General features: G+C 39.1%; 1 protein-coding gene across 1 annotated transcript in view; it reads left to right on the top strand.

Annotated features, from left to right (window-relative positions):
- VPS13C (vacuolar protein sorting 13 homolog C) overlaps positions 1 to 17,351 on the top strand; it is a 6,956,796-nt gene that overhangs the window by 4,102,258 nt on the left and 2,837,187 nt on the right. The window contains exon 49 of the mRNA XM_044076309.1: positions 394 to 527. Coding sequence (XP_043932244.1) covers positions 394 to 527 — 134 coding nt within the window. The remainder of the gene's footprint in view (positions 1 to 393; positions 528 to 17,351) is intronic.

The following is a 17,351-nucleotide window of genomic DNA, read 5'->3' as shown; positions in this document are numbered from 1 at the left end:
GCATTGATCATCCCAAGAGACAAATTACCATAGTTGCCTCTTATGTCCATAAGTTTAAGAAAGTAGCCTTTTTCTTTTAGGCTAAAGATTTGTTCATCTAAAACTTGCCCACAAGGTGTCCATTTATTAACTTGTAGCAGCTTCAGATTCATTTTCTTATGAACATTTTCATTTATGTAAGCTGTGCAACTTTATTGTAGAGAATTTTTGTTTGCTTTTTTTATGAGAGAGATAAATATTAGTTGCATTTCCTCACGAAAGTAGATTAAAAGGCTAAGTTACTGTGTGAAAACCCTGATTTCCATTTTGTAATTCTGTTTCGCTCTACAGTGAACTTTTAAGAAACTATGAATGTGTTTATTAATGATGCAGTTTTAACTCTTTCTCTTTCAGATTCCATTGAGGTGCTATTATCAGAGAAATCTGTGGTAGAAGCTGAAAATCCTGGTTCAAATTCTGAAACATTTCGATTTGCCTTCCATTTTGAATCACTTTCGATTGTTCTATTACTTGATGATTGTCAGCAGGTAAGATCCATGCTGATAGTCCTGCTAGAGAATGAATTGTATAAGTTTGTATGAAATTATAACTAGATCCTGACAAGCATGTACACCTGCGTAAAGCTCAGTTTTAATTACATTTGTGAGACAGAATCTTGTTTTACTTGTACTATGGATGGAAATAGAGCAGGAAAAAGATACGAGTATAGTGATCACACTTTGGACCACCAGAAGCAGATGAAGTAGCAGCACCAAACTGAATACAGGCAAATGGCGTTGCTTGAGCTAACCTCCCTAAGCAATGAGGCAATGTTTCCACTTTACATGGCAGTCATCAAATCACACACGTATGCATTTGGAGATCTACTTAAAGTGGGTGGAGTTGTTATAGGAACTGAAACTCTTCTTACAAGAGCCTAAAAGAGATGAGTGGGGAGTGACATGATACGGGTGAAAAAATCACACACAGGCAATATATGGAGATCTTCCACATCGGAAAAATGGGGAGGGGATGCAAGCAGCAGATTGGGTTGTAAGGACTAACTACTCCCTGGACCTATATAAGTATTTCTCCCTTAGAGAAGGATCCATGGAGTGGACTGTAAAGTTGTTCCTGGAGAAGGAATTTGCAGTGGTATTCAAGAAGGCATTGAAAAAATGGAGAAAAGGTGTGAGGGACATAGGTTCATAGGTTTATACTAGGCTATCTGCCCTAAGGCATTTATAAGTCTAGCCCAAATTTTTGTGGCTTACGCCACCCCTTATATGAAAAAATACTGTGCCCATTAGTTTGTTGTGCCTCTGTCCAGCAGTGACACAGAGATGATTCCCAGGGTAAACCTACGATCTCCCATCCACAGGTCAAGATTTCTCTTAAACAGAACCAGCGAGGTGCTCTGCCTCACATGGACCGGGATTTTATTCCACAGCATAGGGAGTCTCTGAGTGATAAATCTATCCCAACACAAATGCCAAGAGGTCCAGCAAGACAAACAACGTTCTCAGTAGAAAAGCCACTTTAATGTGAAGAGCAAAGCTTTCGGATAAAATTCTTTATCAATACTGAAAATACAAATGCAAATGCAGAGTATATATAGGTCTAAAAAAGTCATATGACCGGCAGCCAAGAAGTCACATGACTCAACCATTAAAACAAAACATGTAAAAATAAATAAATATGCAAAGCTAAAAAATGCAACAGCATAATGCATATATGAAAACAAAAAAAAAACATTTAAAAAAAGCAAGGATGTATATTTTTTAAAAAAAAAGCATACTTTTATACCTAAAAATCAAATGTACAATCATATACATAAAGAGAAAATCTCATAATCTAGATCTACTCATTCTAACCAAAATAGGTTTAAGGCTGACAGTACTATTCAAACCAGGGGGTGAGTCACCCATCAATCTAAGTGACTCACCCCCTGGTTTGAATAGTACTGTCAGCCTTAAACCTATTTTGGTTAGAATGAGTAGATCTAGATTATGAGATTTTCTCTTTATGTATATGATTGTACATTTGATTTTTAGGTATAAAAGTATGCTTTTTTTTAAAAAAAATATACATCCTTGCTTTTTTTAAATGTTTTTTGTTTTCATATATGCATTATGCTGTTGCATTTTTTAGCTTTGCATATTTATTTATTTTTACATGTTTTGTTTTAATGGTTGAGTCATGTGACTTCTTGGCTGCCGGTCATATGACTTTTTTAGACCTATATATACTCTGCATTTGTATTTTCAGTATTGATGAAGGATTTTATCTGAAAGCTTTGCTCTTCACATTAAAGTGTTTTTTCTACTGAGAACGTTGTTTGTCTTGATAAATCTATCCCTCCAGCACGTCCTATTTATGTCCGTGCTAAGGTTTAAGTCGCTTGCTCTAGTGGTTTTGGTGGATTTGGATTTTTTGAGGTGGAGCATGTCCATTAATTCCGGGTTGGACATGGCCTTGTATGTCAGGCACATGTCACCTCTGTGCAGACGGTATGCGACTGAATAGAGCTGGAGTTTCTTCAATCTGGCAGCATATGACAGAGTTTGGAGTCCCTTTATCCTTTTGGTGAGGAACTTTTGGGGCCTCTCCAATTGCTGCAGATGTCGGGTGAGATACATCCCGAATGGGGCATTGTACTCGATCATTGGTCTGATAAGTGAAGAGTACAGGGGAACAATGACTTCACTAGATCTGGATGTGAATCCCTTCATGATCAGGTGGGCATGGACAGAACATTAAATTCTTTCAAAGGGTAGACTGTAGACGTGTATTTCCTCTTGCTGTCAAGAAAATGTAATTTAATGCTCGACAGACAGAGAAGGCACAATCTCATCGCATCTGAAATCTGAAAATGGGAAATATACAGCATTTTTCCTGACTTTTTGTTAATACAGAGAGACTTTGATGTTTAACTTCTGAGGGTGCAAGAGATTTTCTGAAACCTTTTCCTTTAAGAAAATGGAAAATCACATTGTAGCATTACTAGCTAGATTATACTGAGGTAAAACAGATGAACACAATAGGCAGGACTATTAGAAAGTCATGTGATAGAAATAAATAGGATACATTACTGTGCAGCTAAACTAATAATGGATAGTGTTATCACAGAAACACACAGCAACAAAGGAAAGGAAGACAAGTAGAATGCCACTACACAATCATCAAAAATGGAAAACTATAAAGCAATTAAGATGAAAAGTATCACTGTTTGAAGAATATATAAAAGGGATCAGATAATCAAAATACTTGGAAATAAAAATGTAGTAAAGCAACACACAGTAGGAAACCAGACCAGGTGCTATCGTACACCATTTCCAATAATGACCAAAAATATTAGCACAGGTAGAGAGTTATAAAATATGCAGATAAAAAGAAACAGTACAGAATAAACAAATCATAAATAAGTAGAAAGGCACCATCTTTTGACTTAGCTTTTCTGCCTTGCTTCATAGGAATCCCCAGTAGTATGCTCGCATTCCCCTCAGCAAAAGTTTCATCCTGTGTCTTGGCCAACCTCCAGTCAACCCAAGGCTGTCTCATTGCCCTGCACTGAGAGACCCTGCATCAGTAGAACACTAAACTGCTTTCAGTCACACCAGTTTCCATCAGCAAAAGTTTCATCCTTTGTCTTGGCCAACCTCCAGTCAACCCAAGGCTGTCTCATTGCCCTGCACTGAGAGACCCTGCATCAGTGGAACACTAAAGTGCTTTCAGCTACACTAGTGTATGTTAGAGTTGTATTTAATCTGTCCTCTAAGCTGAAGACTCTTTCCCCTTTCACTGTACACGTACACACTACTGCCCCACTCCCCATTTTTCTCTTCCTATTGTACTCCTAGGTCAATTACTTAAAACTACTTTCTCTTGGAAAATGTTTACCTGTGTACATGTAGCCCATACTTCAGTTGTTTTTCCCTGTAGAAGTGGTGGTCCTTTTCACCACACAGTACTAGATTAGTAGCATAAGATTTCTAGTTATTAGGAAGATACTGCACTACAGTGGCCTGGAATTTACTTAGTTTGGTTTTCCAGTTTTCTTTTTAGCAGCTGGCCTAGTCCAGTTTTTCTGACTCTCAACCTTGTATTACTTTGTGTCTACCCCCTCCCACACCTCAAACCTGCACAACTCCCTCCCACTCCTACTTAATTACAAAGGTATTTTCCTTTTACTGTTCTGTCCTGACCAGCCCTATAGATAGTTTCTGCAGTCTCAAGAACTGGTATAGCCCTGCTCCGTTCACCTCGCTATGCTCGGCTCACTCCACTGCCCTACCCTGCCCCCATTTCCCACCCGCCCCCACTACCTCTACATTCTAACCCCAGATCACCTGTCCACACCCTCCTCCAATCAAAGGCACCTCATGCACACCCCCCATCAAATTTCTACTTTAAAAAGGTACATAGTATCTACTTGGCATGCATTCACACTCACAGCTCTACTTGAACCCCAAAACCACTAAGAACCATTCACTACTCCCTCATAAAATACCATTAATCCTAGGATTTCTCTTCCTAACCCTCTCATACCTAACAAACTTCACATCATTATATACAAACATATCACTAGAAAACACATCATTCCACATGAGACTTTCTCAAACAAATATGCACACACACACATTTTCTTTCCTTTCTCTTATTTATTTATTTATTGACATTTGTTAACTGGGTTGGTCCAGCTGGGCCAGAGGACTGTTTTCAATGGAGACCCAAGGAGAAAAGCTGCAGTTACATAAATTAAGGATTACATAGGTAACAAAATAGCAAGTAGCAATACCAAGTGACACTCCCAAAACATATCAGTACTAATTTGATCATAATCAAACATATTTAGATTACCCTAAGAAATAATCACAATGAAATAAATAGATTAACTATTTTTGATATATGTACAAACAAGTTGTATACAAGTGATCAGATGTATTGCCTAGGCTTCCTCGGAAGGTATATTTGCTTACAGGAGCTCAGAGTGAAGAAGCACCATTTGATAAAGGGGAATTAGGTAGGTTCTAAGCAGAGACAAGATTTAGTATTGAGAAGGTCAAGTTTGAGTTCCTTTTTAAAGTGTGCAGGGTGTATGATGGAGTGTATGTGTAGAGGAAGTTTGTTCCAAGTGTGGGCTACTGAGCAGTTGTATAGTCGTTTGCATATGTTCTTCTTTGGTTGATCTACATTCAGAAGTTGCTGGTTAGAGGTGCAGAGGGTTCTAGAAGGGGTGTAGGTAGATAAAAAAGGTAGTGAGATCTGGGCAGGAAGAAGGTCTGTATAGAATGGAATGTATAACTTGAAATTGAGAAAGTAGCACTAGTTGAAGGAATTCAAGCCATTGTAATGAGATCAGGGCAAGGCAGTGATGGGAGTTGTAGGAGGAGTTAGTAATGAATCTTGCAATTTTGTGGTAAGTTTGTTGGAGTTTGTTCAAGGTAGTAGCTTGTATATTGGTTATTACTTTATAAAGACATCTCAATTCTACACATTAATAAGTCTCACATAACACCATCTTACCCTAGAAAAACATCATTTAGATCCAACATAGACATAGTGCACACAATTAAATACATACTGTTTATCACTAAAAATCTACTTATATCTGGAGACATAGACCCAAACCCTGGACTACAAAACTCTACTCTCTGCCAAGCAAATGTCTGACCCATTGATTCTGAATGTCAATGTCAGAAGTATCTCTAACAAACTTTCTGACGTACACTCTTTTATAGCTCACATTACCGAGATGTGGCTAAAATCTAGTACCCAAAATGAAGAAATTCTCCCACCAGGATATAATATCCTAAGACTGATAGAGTGGACAAAAAGGGAGGAGGGGTTGCTGTCCTCTACAAAAATAAAATCAACATCAAACCTCTACAAACCCCGCATACCTAAATTTCAAAATAGCGTAACTTTAGGATCAGCACTAAGCATAAATGAGACAAAAACTGTCATCATTCTCTGCTGTTATAGTCCTCCAGGTAATAACTCTCCCATCATTGAAGAAATGTAACAATGGGCCACAGATAATCTCCCCCAAGAAACCATCTTACTAGATGACCTGAACACTGTGGTCAGCCCGTACCTCTAACAACCCCACTAACCATGTTAGTCTTTACAGTTTTACCCAACTTATCCAAGAACCCACTAGAATCGACAAAAAAAAAAACACAAACAGTCTATTCTACATTGGACACTAGTTTACTGCCCCAAACAAAACCATCAGACAGGATGCCTTCCTGATGGTCTTGGTGACCTTCTCCCCCACCTTCCTCCTGCGGAAACGTACCAACATAGCCAAACCCATTGATTTTAGACAATTCAGAGACGATTGTAAACTAAGTGTACAAGAACTAAACAGTATTCTAAAACATAATAACTGGAAACTACTACTAACCCTAAATCTAGACCAAACTGTTGACTACTTCAACAATATTCTCATTAATATCCTTGATAGACTCATACCAGTTAGGAAAATAGGAGCCAAGGCACATTATGCACCATGGCTAACTAGGGAAACTAGAGCCCTTCTAAAGTCAAGGAATAAGGCTTGGAAAATTTGGAAGAAATACAATATTAGCCTAGCCAAACAAAGTTGCCTACAGCATAGAAATCAGGCCAAAACACAAACTAAACTTGATAGACAAAATTACTTCAGTATCCAAAACAAACATTCAAAAGATCCCCAAAAGTTTTGGCATGCCATTAACTGTCTCCTAAACCAGGCAAAAGTACCACTTCCACTCCTAACTCCACGAATGACAACAAGGGCATTGCCTCCCAATTCAATCACCACTTCACAGAATCCATCTTAACACTTTCCTCCCAACTATCCAAAAACAGCGCTACATATAACCCATCCAAATGCCCTGACAACATCCCATCCTTTATGCTCTCACCTGTTCCCATCTCAACAATTAAAAAACACCTCTTAAAACTGAATCTTACCACCCTTGCTGCTGACAGTCTACCAGCCTACTTCCTAAAAATAGCTACTGAATCCTTATCCTACCTAGTCTTATCAAGCGCTCCAAGAAGCATATGTCACACAGCTATGGAAGGTATCATACGTTATTCCACTACATAAAGGCAGAAACTTACAAATACTCAAATTATCGCCACATTGCCATTCTATATCCCCCTTATCTAAAATACTAGAGAATTGTATACATTCTCAGGAAACACAGTTCCTAAACTCACACCATCTCCTCTCTCCCACACAGCATGGCTACCAACAACACCATAGCACAACCTCTGCTCTGCTCTCTCTCACCAATCTGATCAACATAGAAATAATAATAACTTTGTATCTGCAATATTTCTAGACCTCTCCAAAGCATTTGACATGGTTTCACATTCCTTACTACTAGACACCCTGACATCCCTATACTTTGCCCCATCTGCTATAGCCTGGTTTAAATGCTATCTGTCATATAGGCAACAATCTGCCCAATGGCAAAGTGTACTATCCCCCCATTGCTCACAACTACCATAGGTGTACCACTAGGCTCCATATTAGCTCCACTTATTTTCTCCATATTTACCAATACTCTCCATACCACCACACGGCATGCTTCACTTATACAATATTCTGATGATTCAACTCTTATCTGTTCAGCTCCATCACTTCCCACTCTACTACAACTCACCCAGGAATCCTTTGGCTCTCTGGAAAGTTGGATCACTCGGATCCAACTTAACCTAAACCCTAATAAAAGCAAATTACAACTTTTCACCCCCAACAAAACCATTTCCACCCCTCTATCCTTCACTGTCTCTTCCAAAAATGGCAATATTATCTCTCCCTCTGACCATACCAAAGTCCTAGGCAATGAAATTGATAAAAATCTACACTTCAAAGTCCACATTTCACAAACTGTCAAAAAGGTCCATAAAAAATGGGAACACTATATATAATAAAATTGCCAAGTTTCCGAACAACTCTGCCTTTAGAAGCCACCATTGCCAGGCTCTAAAGGAACTTCAGTGGCTGAAACTTCCCCAGTTACTAACCTATTGCTAATTAGTCATTGCCTACAATGTGGTAACACATCCAGAAAAAAACCCTGCACTAGGCCAACTTCTCACCCACTATAATACAAATCCTCCTCTCCGATCTTCCGACAAACCCTTCCTCTGTAACTCTAGGGCTAACAGTACTGCCGGAAAAGCACTGTTCTCCCGCTCCATAGGTAGAACCTGGAACAATCTCCCTCCTGCTCTGATTTCTGCCCCTACCTCTTCTCACTTAAAAAAACTCACTTAGAACACACTTAAAGAATAAGTGGCTATGCCCATGTATTACATAAGTCCTCAAATTATTCCACTTATATAGCTCACTTCCTAATATACCAACTGTAATGATCCTTAGTTCCACAGGAGTTGTTTATTACTTATTGTTCTACTGCCATCATTGAAGTTTTGCCTAAATGATCATAAATTCTTGTCTGCACCAGTTCCCGTATATAATTTGTATATTTTCTGAAGGCAAGTTATTAGTCTATACTTCTTAAGATGGCTTGCAGATTTGCAGTTTTTCCTCTTGTTAACCAAGTCTGGTGTCTGTTCAGGATGCACATTTAAGTATTTAAGTAATTCTTACTCAGGGTTAAATCTTTGAGTAAAGATGTTAATACCTTTAACCAGATGTTGGGTACTATATTCAGGGCTGGGGTTTTCCAGTTATTGCCTTTTGTTAATTTTGTATCATTTTCTCTGGCAGCTACGTCAACCCATTTCAAATCCTGTACATTACAGCTCCTTATTGTTTCTTTTAATTCTTTTATCCATTTAACATCTTTATGTTTATAAATACTTATCCAAAATGTCAAAATTATCCTGAAATCTGAAGAAGAAATAAGGGATCTAGGGACCCAAGTAGATAGTCAGCTTTCCTTTGATAACCATGTTGCCAAAGTGGTAAGAAAATCCTATGTGACACATCTGATCACAAAAGGGTTCGCATCAAGATCTAAGGATGTAATGGTGCCCCTCTACTCTTCCCTCATCAGACCCATTATTGAGTACAATGCACCAATTGGAATGTACCTGGCTAGACATCTCCAGCAGCTGGAGAGACCACAGAGGTACCTAACCAAGAGGTTTAGTGGCCTCAAAGTTGCCCTATGCAGCACGATTGAAAAAGCTAAGACTGTTCCCTGTTGCATACCGCTTTCTCAGAGGCGATTTCTGTCTAACGTACAGAGCCATGTCCAACCCAGAATTGTTGAACATGCTCCATCTTAGCAAAACCAAATCTACTCGAGCTACAAGCTCTAGGGATATAAACCTCAACACAGCAATGAATAGAACATGCTGGATGGATAGATTCCCTTCGCAGAGACTTCCCTTACTATGGAACAGGGTCCTGATCTACATAAGACAGAGCCCCTCACTATCACTCTTCAAGAGGAACCTTGATGAGTGGATGGGAAACAGAAAGTTCACACCGGGGATCACACCAACAGCACTACTAGATAGGGGCCAAGGATACTAGCTGCTAGTACAAGGGTCTAGGGAACTACTAAAGGGGCGGTGAATACCGCACACCGTGACTGGGCTAATATATGCCTTCGGGCAGATAGCCCAGTACCAACCTATGTAACTTTCTTTTGGTGGTGCTTTTATGCTGTTTGCTTTATTTCTCCAATTCTCTACAAAATGTTTCTGGGTTATTTTATTTTTATTTATTTTACATTTGTCAACCGGGATGGTCTGACTGGACACAGGTCCATTTTCAGCAGAGGCCCGGGGAGAAAAGCTCCACAGTAAGTAAAATTTTAAACAATATGTTAAAATACAGTATGTAGATAATTTTCCAAGCAATGTTAAAATACAGTATACAGCAGAAGACAAAACAAGACATGTATATATATATATATATATATATATATATATATATATATATATATATACATACATACATACATATACACACATATACACATACAGGAAAAATAGTTACACATGGTTAATAACAGAATAAGTATACAAATTCAATCAGCATTAGGAGAAGACCTAGACTGTAATATATATTTCTTGCTAAATAATGCCCTTTGAAATGTTTGTTCCTAGGATGATAATATGCTGTTTGCTGTGGTTCAACTGCAAAGTGATTTGCCACTGTTTCATGGTCACTTGTAATGTAACTGATCTATCTAGAGTGTATACTGTACATCTGTAAGCATTACAGTATTATTACCAAATAACATTGCCAGATTGATTTTTCCGAACAAATAGTTTTAAATCAGTCACTTTTCTAGCCGCCCCTTTGCAAGCGCATCAACCATAGCTTTGGTGACATGCACAGAAGAAAAGTTATACACTTTGAAATCACCACTAGAGCTAGTTATGATTTCAAAGCTAATGTTATTTACCTCTTCCTCTGTTTCTGGTTCTTGTTCTTCCATTTCTGATTCCTGTTCTTCTGTGGGAGGTGCTGATTCCTTTGGTTTCTGCCCCCTTGAAAATCCTGACTGGAACTGGCTTTCCCCATTGTGAAAGCCGTTCTGACCATGCTAGTTGTTTTGAATTCTTTCACTGCGCCTTGGAAAGGGTGCCTGGCTGTTGTCATCCTCATCGCCTTGGTCAAAAACGTCATCTTTTGGGTGTTCCCCATCGTCATTGGTTGCTACAGCACCATTTACATTAACTTATAGATCCGTTTTCACTGAGTTATTATTAGGAACTGGATATGCCGTTTCTTTGGAATAATCTGTAGCATCTCTTATGATTTTCTTCTTCTTAATTTCAATGGATTTATTAATGACATGATCAATACTAGTAAAAATATGAGTATAATCGTATTTGTACCTTTGAAAGTCACAGTCATTAGTAATTTCATGCTCCAATGCCTCTAATTCATTCTGTAGAATTTCAACTTGTGCAGAGTAGTTTTTAATCAACGTATCCAAGAATTCAAACCCTTGCTTATTGAACAGGCTTAACAGTTCACTATAAAAGGCTGGTTTGTAAATTAATCCTATGGGATTTTGCCATTGCCGCAACCCTTGGGTACAATCTTCTTAAGGAGACATTCTTGAAAGTAAGCAATTTCTAATTGCAATTTCCTGCATTTCAAAAGCTTTTGGTCAAATAATTGGGGTATAGGGCAAGATGGTTCTTTGACATCCAGGTTTCGGTTAACATAAAGGCATCTTGAGTAAGAAGTTGTAACTCGGTGATGGATTTGGCAGTGCAGATTGTAGAATCATTTGCGTATTAGATAACAGTGCCATGAGTAAGAGTGGTATGGAAGTTGCTGATAAATATACTAAATAGGAGGGGACCCAGTATGGATCCTTGGGGTTCACCTGTGGTTGTGTTGAGGAAGGGAGCAAAGGAATGTTGCCATATAGTTGATTGTTGCTTGTTCGTGAGATAGTTAGAAAACCAGTGTAAGATTGGGGGTGAGATACCCAAGTAGGAGAGTTTAGTGAGCAGAAGGCGATGGGAAACTGTATCAAAGGCCTTCGATAGATCAAGAAAGAGAGCAAAGACCATGTAACCAGAATCACAAACTCTATTTACTGTGTCCATAAAGGAAATGAGAGCTGTGCTAGCCATGTTGAGTGGGGGAATGGATTTGTTTTTTAACCAGATAATCAAGAAGCTGAATGTGAAAACGCTTTTCAAATATTTTGGAGATATGAGAAAGAATGGCGATGGGTCAGAAATTAGAGATTTCAGAGTTTTTCAGCGGTAGCATTGTTGCCTCACAGCAGGAGATTCTCCCATTCGATTCTCGGCTGGAGTGTGGGAGTGCCTTCTGTGTGGAGTCTGCATGTCCTCCCCGCGGTTTGGTGGGCGTTCGAAAGACATGCATAAATGGGCGTGCCTTCATTGAAGGTTGAACGTCGAGCTGGCACTTCGGCGTTCGTGAAAATCTACTGCCAGTCATTAGCGGACCGGAGTTGCGCTGTGGCGACCCCTAACCGGGGAAAAGCCAAAAGACAGACAGAGTTGTTACCCCCTTTATGAAGTGGGAGAACAAATGCTTTTTTCCAGATGTCTGGTACAAGTGACTCCTGACTTGACCTTTTGAGGAGAATGCTGATGGGGGGTAGGCAATGGAGGATGCAGATAGTTGTAAGAATTCCACAGGTAAGTTATCTGGTGCATTAGTACTTGGTTTCAGTTTATGAAGGAGTGTTTTTATAGTGTAGGTTGGTATAGGTGAGAATGAGAAAGCAGGTAGAGAAGTCAAGGAATGTGATGATGGTGGATCTGGTGGTTTGGGTTTATTGGTGGGAAGATGGTGGTAAACTTGGCAGTGATGTGAATAAAATATGAGTTACAGTGAGGCTAACTCAGTGGGTGTTTTATCCGTGTTTGGGCATGGATTATTATTTGTACCTGGGTGAAGTAAGGAGTTGATTGCACCCCATAATTTCTTTTGGTTTTGTTTGTGTTGGTCTTGAAGACTTTGGAAGTATTTTTTTTTTATTTTTGACCACTAGTCATTTTGCTTGATTACATAGCTGTTTATACTGAATGAGGTCAGAAGTATTTTTGTTTTTCTGCCAAGCTTTCCAGGCTTTGTCCCTTGCAGTCATAATTTGCTTTGTGGATTTGGTAATCCAGCTGGCAGGCATGTTTTGCTTTGACTCTTTTTTTAGACTGAGTGGGGCTAGGCTGTTTAAGATCCTAAGAAATGTAGAATTAAAGAATTCAACAGCTTCATTAAGTGGGATATATTTTAATGGAGTCTAGTTGATGCTTTGTAAGATTTCATTAAAGGTATTGGGGGAGAAGTGAGATAAATATCTGGTTTGCTTAAATTGGTATTTACTTGGTATTGAGGTGGTCTTACATGTTATAAAGGCTGGTAAGTGGTCACTAGTACTATTTGATAGTGTTCCAGAGGAGATTTTGTTAGGGTCAGAAACCAGGATCCAATCCAGGATAGAACCTTTATTGCTGTTATTGGGTCCGGTTATATTGGTAATTAGCTGGGTATAAATGTGTAGGTTAATGTTAGTGAAAGGGTCGTGATTAGAGATGTCGAGCCAATTAATATTGACATCAACTAATATGATAGTTTAGTTTTTAATATTGTTGGTTGTCCAGGCAAGTATATCTTCTAGTAGTGGAAGATTACTGCCTGGGCCATGTATATGACAATAATACAAAGGCTTTTACAGTTACTCAGTTTTAGGAAGGTGACAAGTATCTCTGCAGTGTTGAACTGTAGCATAAGTTTTGTGTCTGGAACTACAGTGTAGTTATTTGGATACATTAAGGGGGTACCACCGCCTTTTTTTTTTTTTTTTGAAGTCTGTCTGTTCTAAGGCATGTATAGCTAGGGGGGAGGAATACAGCATCTTTGAAGTATGGTTTTAGCCAGGTCTGTGTAATGTTAGTGAAGTCGGGTCTATTTTGGCTTAATCAGGCATGCAGATGTGGAATTTTGTTTCTTATGCTTTGAAGACTGATGGTAGCGAAGTTTAGGGATTTTAAGGAGTTAGTGGGGTTACAAGAGGCAGGGGAGGGGCCAGGGTTTGGAAGTATATCTCCACACTGAGTTAGGATGTAGTGGGTAGGAAGAGCAACAGGTTGGAGCTTCTTTTTAATATTGTTATGGCAGTCAGGGGCAAAGTTAGTATAATGGTTGTTTTGGAACAGGATCAGAAATGTGCCAAACCCAAGAAAAACAATCAGTGAAATCTACAGGTAAGTGGAGCAGGATGTATTGCTCTTATAGGTTCATAAGTTGGTACTAGGCTATCGGCCCTAGGGTCTATACAAGCCTAGCCATAACAATTCCCTGGCTATTTCTTCCCACGCTATTTACTTTCCTGGACCCCTGTCTAGCAGGGAAAATAAACAGCCTCTGCAAGGCTCAAATCCAGGACCCTGCAAACCATAGACAAAGTAATTTACCACTTAGCCATGACAGATTATAAAGATGTACTGGCCACAGGAAAAATGGCAGCATATCGCAGTTAAACCCAAATTACCTGTATAGATTAATTAAATCTTTAAATCTTTTTCTTTCTTCTTTCGGCTTTTTCCCGGTTAGGGGTCGCCACAGCGGATCACCCGTCCGCTCATGATTGGCAGTGGAGTTTTTAGAGTGTCGAGTTGCCAGCCCGGCACCCAACCTTCCACAGAAGGCTCACACTCACACCTAGGGCCACTTTAGCGTGTCCAATCCACCTACAGCATGTCTTTGGGATGTGGAAGGAAACCCACGCGACCACAGGGAGGACATGCAGACTCTGCACAGAAGCCACCCCAGCCGAGGATCGAACCGGAGAACCTCTTGCTGTGAGGCAACAACGCTAACCGCTGCACCACCATGGCCGCTGAGATTAATTAAATCTACCAACTCTATTTCAAGATATCTAGCAAAGTTAGACAGAGAACTAACAGGGTAGAACAGCATGGAACTAACAGGGCTAACACACTACTAGGATTCGGTGATGTGCTTACAGCCTTAATTACAAAGTACTGTCAGACAGCAATATGCACATAGTTATTTTCCTGGAAGTTAGCTTTATTCTGTGTATGTCTGGCTTGTAGATTTGTGGGCTGAAATGTATTGTGTTGCAGTCGAGGTTTATTCTGACTGGGGTATTGTCTTGCATCGAGGTTTACTCTGGGGTAGCCACTGATTTGATTGCATGCAAGCAGGAGTGCACTGTAGAAGCAATCACTAAGCTAATGGAACAAAAAAAGAAAAATAAAACAAAAACAGCAGCTAGGAATTCAAAAATGGCTGTAGCACATCACCAAGACCTGAACACTATGAATAGACAGAGAGAGAGATAGGAAAATATAATTAAAAAATATTTGACAGCATCTCACATTCACAGATAATGCAGTGCTTACAGATGTACAATATACACCCTAGATAGATCAGTTATATTACAGTGACCATGAAACAGTGGCAAATCACTTTGCAGTTGAACCACAGCAAACAGCATATTATCATCCCAGGAATGAACATTTCAAAGGGCATTATTTAGCAAGAAATTTATATAAATGATCCTTTGTTCATTCCATAGGAGTTTATTACCTGTTGTTCTACTGCCATCATTGAATTTTTGCCTAAATGATCATAAATTCTTGTCTGCACCAATTCACATACATAATTTGTATATTGTCTGAAGGCAAGTTATTTGTCTACTTCTTAAGATGGCTTGCAGATTCACAATTTTTCCTCTTGTTAACCAAGTCTGGTGTCTGTTCAGGATGCACATTTAAGTATTTAAGTAATTCTTACTCCGGGTTAAATCTTCGGGTAAAGATATTAATACCTTTAACCAGACGTTAGGTACTACATTCAGGGCTGGGGTTTTCCAGTTTTTGCCTTTTCTTAATTCTGTATCTATTTCTCTGGTAGCTACGTCAACCCATTTCATATCCTGTACATTACAGCTCCTTATTTTTTCTTTTAATTCTTTTATCCATTCAGCATCTTTATGTTCATAAATACTTCTCCAAAATGTAACTGCTATTTCTTTTGGTGGTGCTTTTATTCCATTTGCTTTATTTCTCAATTCTCTACAAAACCTTTCTGGGTTATTTCATTTTTATTTATTTATTTTATTTTTATTTATTTTACATTTGTTAACCAGGACGGTCCGACTGGACACAGGTCCATTTTCAGCGGAGGCCTGGGGGAAAGCTCCACAGTAAGTACAATTTTATACAATGTTAAAATACATTATACAAATAATTTTCAAACTATGTTAAAATACAGTATAGAGAGGAAGACATAAGACCTATATATACAGGAAAAAATAGTTACACATGGTTAATAACAGAATAAGTATACAAATTCAGTCAGCATTAGAAGACCTACACTGTAATATATATTACAGTAGGTATATTAGGAAGTGAGGTATACAAGTGGAATAATTTGAGGACTTATATTATACATAGGCATAGCCACTTATTCTTTTAAATGTGTTCTAAGTGAGTTTTTTTTAAGTGAGAAGAGGTAGGGGCAGAAATCAGGGCAGGAGTGAGATTGTTCCAGGTTCTACCTATGGAGCGGGAGAACAGTGCTTTTCCTGCAGTATTGTTCGCCCTAGAGATACAGAGGAGGGTTTGTTGGAAGATTGAAGAGGAGGATTTGTATTATAGTGGGTGAGAAGTTGGCCTAGTGCAGTGTTTTTTTTCTGGATGTATTCCCACATTGTAGGCAATGACTAATTAGTGATAGATTAGTAGCTGGGGAAGTTTCAGCCACTGCAGTTCCCTTACAGCCTGGCAATGGTGGGTTCTAAAAGAGGAGTTGTTTGCAAACTTGGCAATTTTATTATAACATGATTCAAGTCTGGCAAGGTCAAGTTTTCTAAGCTGGGTAAGAATTGGAGCAGCATACATTAGGGTAGACAAGAGGTGAGTTTGGAATAGGGTAATCCATGCTTGTTTCGAGAGGGAGTTCCTGTGTCTATATATAGTGTTCCCATTTTTTATGGACTTTTTTGATAGTTTATGAAATGTGGAATTCGAAGTGTAGATTTTTATCAGTTTCAATGCCTAGGACTTTGGTATGGTCAGAGCGAGAGATAATAGTGCCATGTTTGGAGGAGACAGTGAAGGATAGAGTGTGGAAATGATTTTGTTGGGGGTGAAAAGTTGTAATTTGGTTTTATTAGGGTTTAGGATAAGTTGGATCTGAGTGGTCCAACTTTCCAGAGAGCCAAAGGATTCCTGGGTGAGGAGTTGTAGGGTGGGAAGTGATGGAGCTGAACAGATACGAGTTGAATCGTTAGCATATTGTATAAGTGAAGCATGCTGTGTGGTGGTATGGAGATTACTGGTAAATATGGAGAAATGAAGTGGGCCTAATATTGAGCCTTGTGGTACACCTATGGTAGTTGGGAGCAAGGGGGTGGATAGTACTCTTTGCCATTGGGCAGATTGTTGCCTATTTGACAGATAGCTTTTAAACCAGGCTATAGCAGAAGGGGCAAAGGATAGGGATGTCAGGGTGTCTAGTAGTAAGGAATGAGACACAATGGCAAATGCTTTGGAGAGGTCTAGAAATATTGCAGATACAAAGTTATCTGCTGGTAGATCAGACTGGTGAAAGAGAGCAAAGCAGTAGTTGTGCTATGGTGGTGTCGGAAGCCATGCTGTGTGGGAGAGATGAGATGGTGTGAGTTTAGGAACTGTGTTACCTGAGAATGTATACATTTCTCTAGTATTTAAGATGAGGGGGATATAGAATGGCAATGCTGCGATAATGTGAGTATTTGTAAGAGTTTCCACCTTTATGTAGTGGAATAATTTATAATACCTTCCATAGCTGTGGGACATGTGCTTCTTGTATGGAGCAATTGATAAGACTAGAAATAGGGTAGGATAAGGATTCATCAGCTATTTTTAGGAAGGGTGCTGGTAGA

The sequence above is a fragment of the Protopterus annectens genome, chromosome 7.part0, assembly GCF_019279795.1.
Source record: "Protopterus annectens isolate FY-2018-M chromosome 7.part0, PAN1.0, whole genome shotgun sequence".
Lineage (NCBI taxonomy): Eukaryota > Metazoa > Chordata > Ceratodontiformes > Protopteridae > Protopterus > Protopterus annectens.
Note: the sequence above shows the minus strand (reverse complement) of the source record. Positions and strands in the feature narration are given on the sequence as shown.